The following is a 17,968-nucleotide window of genomic DNA, read 5'->3' as shown; positions in this document are numbered from 1 at the left end:
TCTACCACTTGAGCCACAAGCACCACTTCTGGTTTTCTGGTGGTTAATTGGAGATAAAAGTCTCACAGACTTTCCTGTCTGGGCTGGTTTTGGACCGGGATCCTCAGAACTCAGCCTTCTGACTAGCTAGGATTACAGGTGTGAGCCACTGACACCTGGCTTCTGGTGATTTTTAGTGATTACTTCTAATGTGTCACCATTTATGGTCTCAATTTAATTAAGATAGTCTTTTATATTCCTAGTTTGTAAAGATGTGTTTGGTGTTTTATTACCTTTTTCCCCTGAATCTATTCAGAGATAACCATTTAAGTATTTTTGCATGCTACGTATGTGCTAATCATTGAGTTCTGTCTCCAGTTCAAGACTCTGTGTGTTAGCTGGGCTCTGGTGGCTCACACCCGTAATCCTAGCTACTCAGGAGGCTGATATCTAAGGATCACGGTTCAAAGCCAACCCAGGCAGGAAAGACTGTGAGACTCCTATCTCTAATAAACCACCAGAAAACCGGAAGGGGCGCTGTAGCTCAAGTGGTGGAGTGCTCGCCTTGAGCTAAGAGCTGAGGGATAGCGCCCAGGCCCAGAGTTCAAGCCCCACGACACCCCCCCCACCCCCCAAAAAAGACTCTGTGTGTGTGTGTGTGTGTGTGTGTGTGTGTGTGTGTGTGTGTGTGTGTGTGTGTGTATGTTTTCCCCTGGTAGTATGGAGGATTGAACTTGAGGCCTCAGAATCGCTATGCAAATGATCTACTACTTGCACCTTATTCCCAGTCCATTGTAGCCCAACACTTTTTCTATTTTGTTCACAAGTATAGTAAATGATTAAAAACAACCTTTCAACATTTTTCTTAAAAAAAAATCCTGGAATATTCAATACTGTTTTTGGATTTTGCAATGGATCATACATTCTCAAACTATATATTAATAAGTTGGCCATTTGCCTTATGTTGGGAAATGTTCATCTCTTTTTAAAAACAATAGCAATTCTACCTGAATTAGCAATATTTAACATTACATTTAAGGACATGTGTAATCTCGGTTCTTAGGATGTGGAAACAGTAGGATTGAGAGTCTGAGGCCAGCCTGGACTAGGTAGCCAGTTCCAGGAAATCCTGGATTACATAGCAGACTCTTTTTGAAAAACAAACAATAAAAATTATGCCCAACCTAAAACCAAACATTTAATATTTGCTTATGGAGACAGAATTTCCCAGTGAAGTATAAGGCCAACTTTTTAAAAAATTATTGACTGAGAAGGTGACCTGTATTGTCAGTAAATTGTGCATATAAGATTCAAAAAAGGAAAGCGTATTTTTCTTTAGTGAGTGTGGAGATCCTAACATAATCATTAAGTCAACTATATTAAAAATATTCAAAGCTTTTAGATCTTTAGTGATTGTTTATCTTATTATTTGGGTAACTATTGAGGGAGTTGTGTTAAGATACTCTCTGAGGGTGAACTAATGATCATTTTCTTAGCTTTTTAAATGCTGCTTTTATGTATTGAAATAATATTAGGCTCATCCAAGTTTAACGTTTGTATTGTTATGAAATTGAATGTTCCTTCCAATAAGAAATGTTCCTCTTTACCTAATAACCTATTGCCTGATGAGATTTTAACATATTTATACTAATTTAGTTCATTGAAGAAATAGTTATTCACAAAGTATCTTTTTACTTTAAAGTTTCTGGCATTCATTTTAGGTGTAGTTCTTTTAAGTAGCACAAAGACTTTGTTTCAAATCCAGACTATAAAACTATATATATTTTTTTACATGGAATAATAACCAGAACCTGTGAATTCGCACTTTTATACGCCTATTATCTGTCCTACCATTTCTTCCTATTCTTCAAAATATTTTCCTTGTTTATCCCTGCTCTGTTCTCATTTCACTTTATTGATTTTATATACTCTCTTCAAAGTATCACTACTAAAACATTTGTACATAAATTTAAAAATCTACTTAATCATACTCAACTTCTCCCAAATCTAAAACTAAGATTGATCCTAATTATTGTACTTTAGGCCTACATTCTACCATCATCTGGTAATGAAGATGCTAATCCCAAGTTAGAAAAGATAGTTCCATGTTTCAGTTGATTCAGATCTATGTGATGTAGTCAGATTTCTTTCTGTTCCTTTTTTGTAGTATCACTAGCATTTGTACTTTGAGGCTTTACTTTCCTAGGCAAGTGCTCTACCACCTGAGCCATACTATCAGCCTCTTTGTTCCTGAAACATCTTTTACACTTCCAGTTAAGGGTAGGGACACTACGCCCTCTCAGTTTAGTTCACTTCTAAATGTCATCTGTATGAAAGTATTAGATTGAGAGTCTGACCAGAACTCAAGATCCAGTCTTGTCATTATTTCATAACCTTGAAAAAGTGCCTTCATCATTGGGAACTGTGCATTCCTTTGCAAGATCCAAGGAAAAGACCTCTAAGGGCCTTTTTTAGATCTTATATTCTAGGAATGGGAATGAATGATTGACTAGAGAGATGAGCAGGTGTCATAGAATATGAACTAATGAACAGAAAAAGGGAAGACATGACTACATCTCTGCTTCCCTCTATTTTTTTGGCTTATAATGTTCTGGAAAGAAGTTATGAAAATCTAGAGTCTCAATGATTTACCTACTATTTGGTCAAAGTTGTATCTTGTATCTGGTGGCTTAAAATATGATGATCCCTATTCTACCTGTAGTTCTCAGATGTTGCAGTATTTGTTAGGCTGAAATATGATAGTGTAGAAATAGAAACTGGTTCTTCAGTAGGAAAAGAAATAACACAGATGTGTAGCTCTAGGTCTACTTACTCCTAGAGTTTTGTGGACTTGGTGCTTTGGTTCTTCTTTATGACTGCTACGTACAAAAATTATGTTGTTCTTTCCATCTTTAAAAATTTTACTATGAATTAGTTGTGCAAAGAGGTTACAATTCTATAAGTCAGGCTATGAATACAATGCATCTTGATAAATGTCAATTTCTTAAAATATATTGATGATCTGTGGTCATTAACTTTAGCTCTCTCTAGAAAAGGAGGAAAACAATCACAGAAATATAGCAACTAATCTAAGTGTAAAGTTTTGAAGAGGTGAAGTTGTTCTCTCCTGTATCTGACTCTTTATGAATCACTCATAGTTTATTCATCTCCACTTCTATCGGCTCAATTGGAGAATGGAATTCTTGTTTTTTGGAAGAAAGTATGTGGCACATACGTATCCCTCAAGGTGCCTTGTGCAGAGTGGATTCTCTGTGTTATAAAAGTGTTAAAAGCCAGCCAGTTGTTGAATAAGAACAGAAAACATTCTACCAGCACCCCAAGAGACATATTAACTTGGATTCAGCTTCAAAAGGCAAAAAATTATTATTTGCAGGGTTCAGACAGAGGGTGAAGTGATTTTAGAACACATCAGACAAGAAGCTCATGTGTGCTGACAGGAAAGAGAATGAGGCCTTCATGCTGGTGTAGCATTGTGCTTGCTTCAAGAGACATTCCTGTTCTCAGAAGACCATATGGAAAGCAAATGATGTCAAAAATGAATCACAGCAACAGGGCTTAGAAGAAAAGGAAATGGAGATCATTTGACTGAAAGAGAATTCCGCACACAGTCGAGTAAGTGGAATCAGAACTTTATTGGATTTCTAAATATAACAAAGTAGTTCTTTTACAGAAAAAAAGAATATAATTTTCATATTTATTCTTACAGAGCATTGAAAAAACATAATTGACAGAAACAACTGGTAGAACGTAAATAAAAATATTACTTAGTATAGTTGGATAGTGTATTAATACAAATGGGAATACCCAAATCCCTTGCTATAACAGGTTTTATTCTCATTTTCATTAGGAACCTTGGGTGCTACTTTGGAGGTGTTGGAGACATGTCATGATGCAGTGAATAAATGTAATCTGTTCTAAATAATGTAAGAAATAGAAATATATATTACAGGATTACTATGGCTTCCAGAATCACACATCTGCATACATAAAAAAGAGTCCTATTCTGTCTGTGTTTTAACATGGCTTACCCCTCAGTCAGGAAATATATTCAGACTAGCAGCTGATCATATTGGAGCTGTGTTTGAGGTTAGCTAGTAGGAAGTGGCTGCACTTAGTAGACACATTTAGCCTAGCCCATACCTGGCTTTTCCCTCCCTCACGCTTTCCTGCCCTTAATCTATCCCTATGTAAATATCACTTTACATGCAACAAACTCAACCGTTTACAATCATTGGACTGAAACCTAGAACAAGGCCACGTTGGTGTCTTTCTTAGTCCATTTGTTTCCAAGGAGGGGGAAAATCGCAGTATCACAATGCTTTTATATTACATAGAGACTTTAAAACTCTTTCCTAGAACGCAAGTCTTTCTCTAACATTAGAAAAAGACTATCTTTGAAAGTAGATGAAGTAAAGGCAGACAAAAGAACATTAAAAGGATAGCCAATACTTTGTAGTGAAGAGTATCATCCTCCCTTAACAAATCAACCAACCATATGAAATAATGGCTACCAAAGCAGGGTCATCACACTTAAATGATTCACTGTGCTCTGTTATGCCTTCACCTCCTGTTTAGGTAATGGGGCTCTTGATGGGGAAAACGGAGTGGTGGCTGACTATAATGCCATCGCATCTATCTTCCGTAGCTTGTCCCTTTACTTCCATCTGGTGAGTCTGGGCAGGTGGAGGTGACAACTTTATAATCAAGAGGGTATCAAGAACTTCCTTTCCAGAAAGGTTAAGGGAATGCGTCTCACTTTCCTCAGAGTCAGATTCAAGTGTGTATGGAGCCAACTGACTTAGAAGGAAAAGAAGCGACTTGGCAAGTGTAATCTGCCAGCTGGTTGAGTCAGACGACACATTGAGAACAATCTTTTTTGGAATCATGTCCTCCCTTAAACCCTTTCTTCTACAATTATGTACTGTCTACCTCACGCTCTTTACCTGGATCTTGTCCTATTGCCACTATTGGGTAAGAATCCATCCTTTTAGGCTACGGTACTGTTTCACCAGCAATATTTACAGATATTGCAACAACAAGAGCCATCAGATAAAAGGCACTACTATTCTTAGGAGTCAGAGTAAAAAATGTTCTAAGAATCTGGAAGGGACATTTGGCCCCCTGAGCCTCCAATCCCCACAGCCAAGGTTTTCTTTAGTTTTCTCTCATGTGAGCCTGAGAGATAAAAGTAGCAGCACACTGGCACTCTAAAACAACCAATGCTTAGTTGATAAAGTGCAGATATGACATGTATTTCAATCCCAACCCTGGTTCTATTAATGCTCTTCAGCATACTTTTTTTTCCCTGACTAAACTTCCAACTCCATAATGCACAGATATATTTAAAATAGAGTATAGGAAACCCTGGCAATATGCTACCATTCTTGGGCTATGAATCCAAAGTGTTTGTATCAGCAAGAATGCTCAGGAAACATTTGCAGCCCACCCATTTCATGGTAGCCACTCCATAGGGGATATTGGAAAAGAGTGAGTTTCTACCATTTGGCTAGGTTTCCTCATCTCAGCCTCCTGCTCTTTCTGGTGGTATGTTTTTGAAGGCTGAACAGTATGGCTCTGGGTACCGTGTGTACATACATATGTAGGAATAATGTTCATGCAGCTCAGAATAGGCATTTTTTGAAGACAGTAACTCTAAAAGTAAAGTTAATAGAAACTATATTTAGTGCTCATCTTCTCACTTTGCTGATGTGTATGCTGAACAGAAGATCACAGATTTGAGTCAGTCTCTCAAAGAGGCCAGAGTTGGCAAATGGCTATATTCAGAGAGGGAAGTCTTGCCAACTCAACTGTAACTGTTCAAAAGGCAGACTTGGAGAGGTGTAATCATTTTTCTCAAAGGTGACGGCACAGAAGGAGAAAAGCCTGTGACAAAGCTATGAAAGAAACGCTTGTGTGTGAGGCTTGGGGAAAATTACTCTCCTCAGCTCTGCATCTTCGTGTCACATCTACTTTATGGCACAGATCTGCTACTTAGAAAGTTCTTTCCTTTTCCTTTTTTGGTATATCTTGTAATTGCACATATTCCCATACTTAGCAGTAGAGAAAAAGAAGCTGCAAATCTGTTGAAATAATGATAACTGTGTAGGTTAAAAGACAAAACAAAACAAAAAATAAAAGAATTCACTGCACAGAGAATGTGCAAAAAATTCAGAGCTCACTGTAGCTGTAAATTTTGCATGTAGCTGGGTGCAGGGAGCTCAGTTACTCAGGAAGCTGAGGTCTGAAGATTAAGAGTTGAACCTAGCCCAGGCAGACTTTTTTTCACTTAACTAGCAAAAACTCAGAAGTGGAGCTATGGCTCAAATGGTAGAGCCTTAGCTTTGAGCAGAGAAAACTAAGTGAGAATGCAAGGAACTGAGTTCAAGCCCTAGTTTTTTTCTTTTTGTAAAATTTTGCATCTAAGCTTAAATTTTCACTTAAAGCACATCATACCACATGCTAATCTTGTACATGCCTCTACTTACTCTTTGAAATGTTTCCTAGAAAAGAATAAAGGTATCATTCAGGTTTTTAGAGGGAAAAATGTTCTAACTTTCTTTAGTGAGGAAATAAGTTTGGGTTCATGTGCTTTTCAGCTTTCCCAGTAGAATAAATAAATATAAGTAGTAAAAGGAAGTTAAGTTGTCTTAAATGGACTGGTTAATACTTCACAGTAAAGTATTTATGATAAGATTTAGTTTCTACAATTCGAAATCTTATCTAGGATACTTGTCAGTTTAGATTTTTTTTTTTACTGGAAGATGGTAAGGTCCTTGCTAATTCCATTTGCTACACGTGAGGGAGGTTTAACAAACAGCATTTCTTTTGGTAATGTTACCCTGAGAGGTTGATATATTTGATATTCTTGTAGAAATTAAGCATAATGAATATAGGGTTAATAAAATATACACACTACCCAATCATCAGTTCTTCTTGTATTGTTTGACAGTTGAAATAATATGAGACTGTTTTTAGTCCAGTGCTGGTGACTCCCTCCTGTAAACCTAGCCATTCAGAAGGCTGATTTAAGGATCATGGTTCAAAGACATCCTGGGCAGACAAATATAAGAGACTCTTATCTCCAATTAATAATAAAAATTCCAGAAATGGAGCAGTGGCTCAGGTGGTTGAGCACCAACACTGAGAAAAAAAAGTTCAGGGACAGCACCCAGCCCCTGAATTCAAGCCCCAGAACTGGTACAAAAATTAAAAAGATCATCTCTGTTGTTGACAGTCTTGTGTGGAATGAAACCGAACAGGTAAGTTATTCTCCTATTTCTCATGTGTAATTACTAATTGAGCATCAATGTCATCCAAAGGGAAAGACAGACACTTGATTTGTTTCCCCTTTAGAAACATGTCTCAGCCAAGAAAGAAAGTAAACAGGAGGAATGTTATCTGTGAAGAGCTACTTCCTCCCATTCTGCATTTTCTAAAGTGGTCCAGAAAAAGAGGTAAATAATTTATCCAGGAAAGATATTCAGACTTAATATTTAGTGCTTCAGCATGGAAGGCATAGATTTAAGGATGCAACTGTAATTTTTGCAAATGAGTATGAAGCAGAAACAGCACCCCATAAAATGCCAACACAATACATCAGTAGGAATTGCCAGAAATAGTTCTGTACCCTCTTCTTGACAGATAGAAGCATAAAGAAGGAATCAAGAAATAAATACCTTAGTTTCCACCCCCACTTCAAACTCCTTTGGCATATTTTAAGAAGATAAATAGATACATACAAAATTTAGTTAGCCTTTCCTTTTCCTTTTTGGCAGGTACATAAATGGGTCAAGCCTAGGAATTATTAATTTCCTGGCCTGATAAGCTGAAGTATTTTAAAATAAGATTTCTGTTGTGGAGGATCAGCTTTCTTGGAATGTGTACATGTGCCTCCCCCCTTTCTTTCTCTCCCCACTTTGTTTATATTTTAAAGGTAACAAAAATGTTTTGTCTAAATCTGGGGAACTACATTATGTATGGGAGAGGTGGCAAATTTACAGTAGTTTTATTTAATACTATGTAAATAAAAATTGGGGTTTGTCATTGATCTATAAGGATATTTGAAAAAAATTTTTTTATCAGTCATTGGGCTTGAACTCTGGGTCTGGGCGCTGTCCCTCAGCTCTTCAGCTCAAGGCTAGTGCTCTACCACTTGAGCTACAGCACCACTTCCGGTTTTCTGGTGGCTAATTAGAGATAAGAGTCTCATGGACACTCCTGACTGGGCTGGCTTTGAACCTCAATCCTCAGATCTCAGCCTTCTGAGTAGCTAGGATTACAGGTTTTAGCCACTGGCACCCAGCTTGAAAATGGATTTTTAAGAACTGTTTACCTGTGTGTGTGTGTGTGTGTGTGTGTGTGTGTATACACACACACACACACACACACACACACACACATTCTTCTTCATTGTCCTTTTCTTCCCTCTAATAAGGCATCACAGCTCTACCCAGGCAAGACTTCATTCAGGAGTACTCACCTAGGTAATTCTGAGAAACACTCAGAATGCTTATTCTAGTAATCTGTTCCTAAAGTGGGAAACTCTATTAATGCCACAATATCACTCCCCACTCTGATTATTAGTGTTATTCCTATTTTGTACTTCATACCTCCCAGGAAGATGGGGCACACCTTTCCAGCCTTTGAATGTGTTGTCTCAACCAAGGCTATCACTCTCTAAAATCTCTGTATTCCTCAGTAGGAACAGTGGAGTGTGTGGTGAGGCCATGTGTCATTTAACTAGGCTCCCATTAATCCTAGGGAATAATCAGACAAATGATGACAGACAACAGACACTAGGGAGGAAAAATGCCTTAGAAAACTTACTAGAAAAGATCATTTTAAAGGTTCCCAAGATTTAATACATATTTAATGTGGAGAAAGAATTCTTTTCAATAAGTGCACAGGTTTTAACTTAGAGCAAACAGCTAGAGGAAATTGAAAAGCCAAACAGAGAGAAAATTCAAAGCCAAGAGCACTCCTCCCTCCAAAAACTAAAAAATAAAAGTGCTTCTTGAGGGATGCATCTCAAGTGGGAAATATCCACTTGTTGAACACTAACTTCTAAAATATATGATGTCCTGCAGATAGTATTTTTTTAAGCAGCGTTAGTACCAAACTACTTATGATGTGGACATATTAATCATGGAAATATAACAGCTCTGGGAGCTAATCTATCAAATGGCAAAGGCCAAATCTCAGAAATATCAATCCCATCGCATTTGTTCAGACATTTCAAGGTCATAGGTTGGTGAAATCAGAAATGCCTTTTGCAGCAACATACACTGAAGGTGGTCTCTTAATAAATGTGAATTGAAAGACAGACAAATATGCAGTTTCCATAGAGCAGTCTCTGCCTCTGCAGGGCGTATATCATGGACCATGGGAGACAGACTTTTCATAAGGATCAAGCCATCTCTGCATGCCACTAAATGATACAGTTTCAGTTGTTATTCTGAACCTGACTGTTTCAGAGAGGGTTGCAGTTAATTTAATGTGAACTAAGTGTCTCTGGGGAAATTTGCTGCCCTGTGCTTGTATAACCAGATGTTTGTGCTATAGAGACCTTTCCCCACCAACTTCATCAAACTGCTGATTGCATAGACTATTAAGTGGTTTCCTACAAGGATGACATAGAAAGTTTATGCAAGCTCTCAATAATCTCCAGACCACACTTCAAATGTGGAACTGCCACTGAGATCCATATGGCTTCTGTGAATTTCCCTGGATGATTTCTAACAGGGGCTTCAGTAGTCTGAGAAAAGTATATACTGCACTCTATGACAGCACTGGTTTTGCAAGTCTTGAGCACATCCCCAAATCTGCCACTGTCTAGGTATATTGCTTTTGGCAAGTCACTCAACAATTCTGAACTTCAGCTTTCTCTTCCAGGATGAGGCTATTAATAACCTTCCTCCCAGGGCTGTTTTATGTGTGAAAGTAGTTTGTAAGCTCTCTCAGGAATTATTATTTTACAGCTCGGAAAGTTACCCTCAGGTATTGCCCAGAGATGGTGACATGTTTTGCCTATGGGTTCCTCTAAATCAAAGCTGGGGTAGAAGAGGACAATCCTTACCCTTCTCCAAACTAAGGAATACTGAGTAAACAGCAATTTTGAGCAGTAGTGAAAGAATTCATGCATTGCTGAACAAAATCGTAGAACAGTATAAATCCTTCCCCTAAGAGTAATATCCTTCTGTCTGTCCCAAAGAACTGATGAAAAGTAATGGATTTTCAGTAGCTCTACTCTAGTTCATTGGGACTTTTCCTTTGTTAGAACTGGACTTACACAATGACATTTCCCAGTATTTTAAAGGTCATTATCAACAAGTCAGGTAAGTGTAAAGTATTGTTCATGGATTTGTTACTAAAGGAAGGCATTAAGGAATTTAACAACTGTCCGAATTGTTGGTTTTCAGCAAAGAGAGTAAACTCATAAACAACCAAAAAAATACCTCCAAAACCAGAAGTCCCTTCATAACTTGGAAAATCCTTTAGACTCTTTTTAAGGATGTTTAAAGGTTTTTTAAAAATAATCTCCAGCTTTTAATGGACTCATTGCTCAAAAACAAACTTAATGGAAAGAAAATGGAGGTAGGAGGCAACATTTATTATTGGTTAGTCTTTTGTGGTACCAATGGGAACAAAAGCCAGGAAGGCTGGGTTAGCTTTTAAAAAGTCAGGGAGAGATTGGAACAATGGTGTTGGAGGAAATAGAAGGCATCATGGGTTAAGGAATCCTTCAATACTGGATCACCATTTTGAGATGAATATGTGGTGGAACTGTATTACCAAGTAGAACAGATGACTTCAGAGTAATTCCTAATGGTGTACTTAGAAGAAGTAAGAACATGGAAGTGCATTACTTGTTCTCCTGTGAGGATTCAAATGATGGGTTCATTTCCTGCAAGAGCAGAGCATAACTGTGGACCAAAAGGAATGTACTCTGTATGCTGCAATAAAGTTCATGGAAAGGTCCTTTCTATTTCTATTATACATGTTGGATTTGGTTTGCCCAACTCATTCACTCTTACAATTATAAAAGAATAAAAAGAGCATGTAACAATGTAATTTGTTTTGCCTGTGAACTTTTCTCTTCTAGTGATTCTGAACATAGGAGAGACTTTCCTTCTGTCAAGGAGGAAATTCCAAAATCTGTGATGTTTGGGGGGTGAGATGGTGTCTTATTGGATATCACCTCTGCTCTCCTATTGCACACTACATATTTTAGCTTCAATTTCTACTTAAGGTGAATGAATCAACTCAAGATATCTTATTTGATTTCAAGTCTTCTACAAATCTAGACAATGCCACTGGAAACAAAAGCACTATAACCCAGGCCATATTACTGTATACAGAGTAAGTACAGGTTGAGCTTGATTGATTCTATTGCAGTTGACCTGAATGAAAGCAATGTGTGGGATGATTCTTGTATAGTGTTTAGGCAATTATTATTAAAATGAGATGAGGAAGGGAGTACAATGTAGAGAGATAAAAGTTGTAAGAAAGGGTGTCCATTTAAAGATGGCATATAACTGATATTAGAATACTATACATATATTCATTCTAAATTTGTTTTTAAATAAAAGCTAGAAGTAGGAATCTTTATTAGTATACTTAAAGACTCCTGTAAATTAAGTGACAAGAAGAAATGAAGAGTGAAGATTTTAATGTTTTCTTTAAAATAACTTCAGTTGAATTAAAATGCCTCTTCCACACAGCTCCCCCACAAAATAAGCCACATGCTTATTGGCTGGCTGAAATAAGAGTCTATACCTCAACAAAAGAAACAGGAAAGGAAAACAGAGGAATGCATTCGTATCTTAATGAATATATGCCTTTAATTCATGATCCAATAAAAACTCAATTGATGGCTTACTATAACTCTTATGATTCAATTATTAAGATTTAATATTATCATGGGTTAAATGTTATACATTAAAATTTTAGAAAGATAATCATTTTCCCTTGCAACAGAGAAAATGATTAAGTTTCAATGAAAAAAATGATATGCTGCCACTAAAACATAATTATTTTGTGGTCAAAATGCTTTGGGTTTGAAAACAAAGTTTCAACTTTGTCTCACATTATTTTTGCAGATGGCCAGAAAGCCTAGACCAGTCATCGTCTGATTCCCTGATGAAGATATACCCCCATCTCACTCCATGACTAAACACAAGTTTAAAGGTATGACCCTTAAGATGAAGGTATTTTGGATGCCACATATATTTTCTATTAGGTTTTGTCCTTATAGAACTTATCTATAAGGATGATGGAAGAATGACTTATTACAAGTTCAACTTGGGTAGCGTAACAGGCATAATAGAAAAAAGGAAGAAAGTAGGAAAGAAGGTAAGATAGGAAGAAAGAGGAAAAAAGGAAAGGATAGAGGGATTAATTAATTCTTTGCAAATCATAGTAAATCATAGTCTGACTCTTTTTTTTAAAGTTTGAAACAAATCTGTGTCAAGTGAAGAACTTGTCCTGAAATGTTCATAATTGCACTATATTAATGACTTGCTCAGAACCAGGACCCAAATTCACCTATTCACTATCAAGATAAACAAAGGCAACTGAAGTACAAAAGGAGATGGCATGTGGGTGGAGAAGGCTCACATCTCTGCCTTTATTATCTGAATAAAACCAGAGTACAACCTAATCACAAACACGGACAACATCTACTATATTAGTTTCTGGCATAGAATGTTTTTACAGCTGGAAGGACCCAGGAGAACCTTCCAGAAGAAGAAGAAAAAATACTATTTGAGGATGTTAAGGGGGATTCAGAGTCTTCTGGATGTGTTTTGAAATTCTGCTGAGTATATATTTGGGATTTGGGGATGACTGTTTCCATTACTGACCTCAGCAGAATAGTCATAGTAGTATAAATAGATTATTTAAAAATAAGGCACAATCGTGGGTTGTTTTCTGATTGTCAGTGCACCAAAAGAGGCATCCTCGGAAATGGACTAGAGGCACATTTTGCAGAGGTATATCTTTTTCAGTTTGCTGGCTTTCTACAGATGGCTAAAGCAGGGGTATGGAACATGCTGTCATATTTCATTCATAACACACATGTACCGCAGCTCTAGGCAACAGATGGACAATCACTTGTTTAAACTACAAATGTGAAAAACTAAGGTAGAATGGCAATATTTCTAGAACTGTATATGAAAAAAAAAAGCCTTTCCAAGCCAAGAGGGATGGTGAGAGGCTGTGAGGTTATATCAGTGTTTCCCTGATCTCCCTAGCAGCTGCCATCATTTTCCCAACACCCTTCAAAACTTGATAATGGAAGGATCAGGGGGCAACAGACACAGATTTGACAAGAGAAGCCCTAACCATATCAAATAGAAATAATACTGTTATTCCTGGCTGGTTCACATTAATAGGATTTTTTATTTTTTAAATTTTTACTAACTAGGAACATGGATGGCAGTTTCATTTTCAGAGTCCTGTCTATCTTCTACTACCTATCTACTCCAGCCTCAAATGTAATATACTTCTTCAAGGTATATGGCTAGGGTTACCTTCTTTGAATACCAGCACGAGCATTTGCAGAATCTCTTATAGGAAATCATTATATCTATTTGTTAATCAGTATACACCCCATGAGGGAGTTTTGATCAGGGAATTTGCTCCTTCAGAAACACCAGTGTGTCAAGAATAGGGAGAGGAACCCTCATCGTTGAGCTGCAAAGATGTTGGCATCTCATATCTTGGATTCCTTATACTGGGATGCATGATTTATTTTTTAGTTTTAAAGACAATTTTGTTTGTCAACCAGACTCCACATTGAGTCAGTAGGAGCTGGAGATCCAAACATTCAAAAATTCATACTTTGGGGCTCAGTGGCAGAACATTTTGCCTAACATGTGTGAAGTTCTGGGTTCATTTCTGAGCACTGCAAAAACAATTGACAATCATCTTATTATGAAATAGTCTGAGGAGCCATGGCAGAGCATTTTGCCTTTTCTTTTTTATGTCTCTCATATTACACAAAAATAGCAGATATTTGTGCTTTTGATACTTAAAAAATATGGTATATTTTCTTACAAACTTTGTGCTATAGACTCTATTCTTTTATACTATTCATGTTTTAAAAGGGTAACAATCAAGATAATATATCAAAAGAAAATGAGTATCATCAAGTTAATATGATCTTTATAACTCTGTTACAGGCAATATTTCAGGTATATAACATAGAAAAGGGTGACTTTGCTTTATTTAAATCAAAGGATTTACAGAAAAAGAAAAAAGAGAAATATAAATCATATACTTAGGAAATCCTAGAGTAAAATATGGTAGGATCCTTTCCTTATTAGATCTTGTGAAAGGAAAACATCTAAGTCTAAATATTTCTGTGTATGTGCACATTCCTTCTTATAAAATTATAAGTCTATATTAAAAAGAGATTTACTTTAAAAGTCTTTGGTAAAGATACTCTGAGGTGATGTGATAAGAACACAGTGTAAAGATTGTAAGCAAGCAGAGGTCTCCTGGTAGAGCCACAGAATGGGCTTGTGGCAACACTTTTTTTTTTAAACTTTTTCTTTTATGTAAACATTTGGTTGCATACAGATTTAAACATAACAAACAAGTAGGATGGCATTGCATTTTTATAGTGTGAATACTTCAATCTTTTTTTTGTTGGAATAATTTATAGGAATAAATGATTGTATTACCAGAGATAAAACATAACCCTCCATAAACTCCATCCTAATTTTGGCCTAAATATATTTCCCCACAAAGTATTTCATAGTAAACATATTAATAAATCAATATAAGAGGATTATATTACACTAGCAGTCAGTGCTCTTTGAAGGGAATTTGCATAGTCTGACTTTTTTGATCTGAAACACAGGAATTCAGAAACACAGTCTCCACTGTATCCTGAGATTCACATACTGCCCCTGTATGAATATCATTCTATTTCACATTATGAGAAATATAAGATCAACAATAAGAGCAGAAGGTAAGAACAGGACAGTGGTGAAAGAGAGCTGTTGAAATTCATGACATTGTTGGTTTTACACACAATTGTTGAACAAAAGCAAATACGCCATAGATTGAGTTAGATGAACTGTGATGCTATGGGCTTAAGATTTTCTTAAATCATGTATATGATGATTCCTATTCAAACAAAAATACATTCAACTAGAATTTCTAAGGCATGAGTTGCAATTTAAAACATGTACAAATAAGTTTTCATTTCTGTTCTGGTTGTTAAAATTTAAAAAAAAAATTCAGACCAGAAAAATCCTCTGCATCATCAGGCATAAAAAGGTTTGTGAAATTAGGGAGGGATACTCATTAAATGTGACTGTATTTCTTAAACTTGATGTTAGAGGAATTCATTATATTATTTGTATTTATATTTTTTGTATATTTAAAGTACTCCATAACTTAAAAGTATATACCTGTGGAATTTTAAAAGGAAACTTAAAAAAAAATCTCAACTCCCAAATACTTAATTAGTTTTTTAAAAAAATGGCAACTTGCCATTGCTAAGCTAGGTATCTCTCAAGTGAAACATGCTAGAACTTAATTTGGATCTGCAATTGGCAAGCAAGTGTTTCACTGGCTAATAAGAGTTTGAATACAGATTCTAGGCAGAGATTCTGCATATTTTTAGCACAGAAAGGATTTTTTTTTACAGTGATTGTCTTTGAAAGTGTGGTATAAATGTCACACTAATGATATGAAAATGTCTCCTGCAATATGTAATTCAAGTTGCAGAAGGATTAGGAGAATAATAAAACTGTGGTTTCACAATCTTGAAACCATTTCTTTCTTTTTAAAGTAAATGCAACAAAGCTACACAACTTCATTTTGTGTGCCTTGATTTGCAAAAGTCAGGCAAAAAAGACTTGTGTCTGGGGAGTTGAAAAAGAGAAAAGAGCAAAAAGAAGGAATTTTAGCTATTTTTTAATAGGTAAATTCCTCTAGAGAAAGTCAATATTCTTAATTGTGTTTTGACTATTAGGAAAGAAAACACATATAAAATACGATTTTATGGTATAGATAGTTCTAAGCTGGAAAGTGGGACAGTACTGAAAATGTTACAAAAGCAAATCTGTCTACATATGTCCAAGTCATTTGGAAAGGTAAATCTAAAGATAGAACAAAGGATAATAATGCATTTTTCCCACGCAGCCTTAAAATGCTTTGTGTAGCATATCCCACCCAGTAATCATTTTTAGAAAACAACTAAAGCTTGGTTCTCATTCACCAACCATTAATTATGGACCCATATTATCTTCTGATGAGATTTAGCCATGGATCACCATAGATTTTTGAATTTGGATTGATGTAATTCAAATTGGAGCTTATTTGAATGTATTGTACTTTATAACAAATTTTTGTAGCCGAACATGGAAGAATGTACATTGTTTTTTTTCCTTTATGGCACATGCGTGGTAGAGAGCAACAGGAAAATATACTTTTCAATACAGAGCAACAGAATGGCCAACCAACCCTAAAGCCACAAGCAGTCAGGAATATTGGGATCAGACTGCAAGCTATGAGCACCTGTGAGTTGGAGCATTCACCCAGGGAGGAAAAAAAAAATCATGTGACAGCAAATACCACATTAAAAAAAAACCTATTCAACCAGAAGAAAAGCGAGAAAAACATGGGGATTAGAAGTTAGAGGAATGCAGAAGTGAATGAGACAGAGTATAATCCGTGCAAAAATGTGAAAGTCTTTAGAACAAAGGCCTGTGGAGGCCTTACATGATCACTTGTAAAGTGTGTATTTGATAAGAACTTAAAAGAACAAAAAACCAACTCATAATCTATGTGTTTCTAAAGAAAGGTTAACATCAGATGAAGGACAAAGCTTGATTGCCTTGCCTCTACTTCTCCTATTCCTTCCCTTTGTGTGTGTTTCATTCTTCTCCGTGCTGCTGTGCAGTTAGCAGCGGAAGCAAGCTGCTGGATCTACAGGTCAGTGCTCGCCTTGGCTGTTAGCACCCTGATACGAGTAGAGTTGCAGGTCTTGCAGAGGATGTGTCCATCCAAGGGGTAGCAACCTTGATTGTCTCCTTCAGACAGGAGACCACCACAATCCTAGAAAATTAAAGATAGAAACAATGACAATTCAAATGTGCGTACATGAAATCCAATGCGTCAGCTTTATAGTCAAGGCCTTCACAGAGGGGCTGCTTGCTATCTATCCTGCTTCAAGTAACATCAAGACTTGCCATCTGCCCTGTTCCAAGTATAAAGCATGATGTATTCTGAATCAAACTCAATTAGACATTATAGACATAAATTCAAAAGGAGTAAAAGGATTCTTTTAAATGCACTTGAAATGAAGAAAGACCAAGAGCCCAGTAGATTTCAGTTCCAAAGTAATACCTTGTTGCCTCAAATGAAAATAGCAATAACCAGAGAGGGGAAAAAAGTGATCTAATCCATCTTTACCCTGTATTGGCAGCTTAAAGATCTCTGTAAAGGAATGCACAGGTTCAGGAATGGAAATCTTGAGCCCTTTCTGGGCCAAAACAAAGAGAGTAATTCCTGCCAAGAAGGACCACCACTGGTTTCTGCATACCTATTTCAACTGTAGTAAAATAGTATGAAATCCTATAGGTTGTGGAGAACAATAGTTCACTTCACAAAGAAGACAGTACAATGTAGAGGAATGCATACCAACTACGAGAGGCTCAAGGGGTACTTGTCCTTAGTGTTTGCCACTGCACACAAGTCTGACTGCAACTCTCAAACCCTGCATTTTCTATCTTACCAAGCTCCTTGGAGAGCCAGAGCAGAAAACGGATGTAGTCATCATTTGAAGAAAAAAAAAACCCAGAGAATCACATAAGTGCAAAAGATTGTCCTTCTGTCAACAGTACCTCTGATGATCCATGTTGGAAAGTGTTAGTAGTTAAATGCTGGCCATTGCCTTCGGAGAAAACAGGTTTCCTTGGAAATTAAATCCAAATGCTATAGGTTACAACTGCTA

At 36.6% G+C, this 17,968-nt stretch overlaps 1 protein-coding gene across 6 annotated transcripts in view; it reads right to left on the bottom strand.

Annotated features, from left to right (window-relative positions):
- Window positions 1-3,613: 3,613 nt before the first annotated feature.
- Window positions 3,614-17,968, bottom strand: part of Lpp (LIM domain containing preferred translocation partner in lipoma) — a 694,821-nt gene continuing 680,466 nt past the window's right edge. For all 6 annotated transcript variants that reach the window (XM_070029814.1, XM_070029810.1, XM_070029813.1 and 3 more), the window contains one exon: window positions 3,614-17,070. In XM_070029814.1, the coding sequence (XP_069885915.1) occupies window positions 16,942-17,070 (129 nt within the window). In that variant the 3' untranslated portion in view covers window positions 3,614-16,941. The remainder of the gene's footprint in view (window positions 17,071-17,968) is intronic.

The sequence above is a fragment of the Dipodomys merriami genome, unplaced genomic scaffold, assembly GCF_024711535.1.
Source record: "Dipodomys merriami isolate MVZ:Mamm:240054 unplaced genomic scaffold, mDipMer1.0.p SCAF_2, whole genome shotgun sequence".
NCBI lineage: Eukaryota > Metazoa > Chordata > Mammalia > Rodentia > Heteromyidae > Dipodomys > Dipodomys merriami.
The sequence above is the reverse complement of the archived record's forward strand: the minus strand, read 5'-3'. Positions and strand labels throughout refer to the sequence as shown.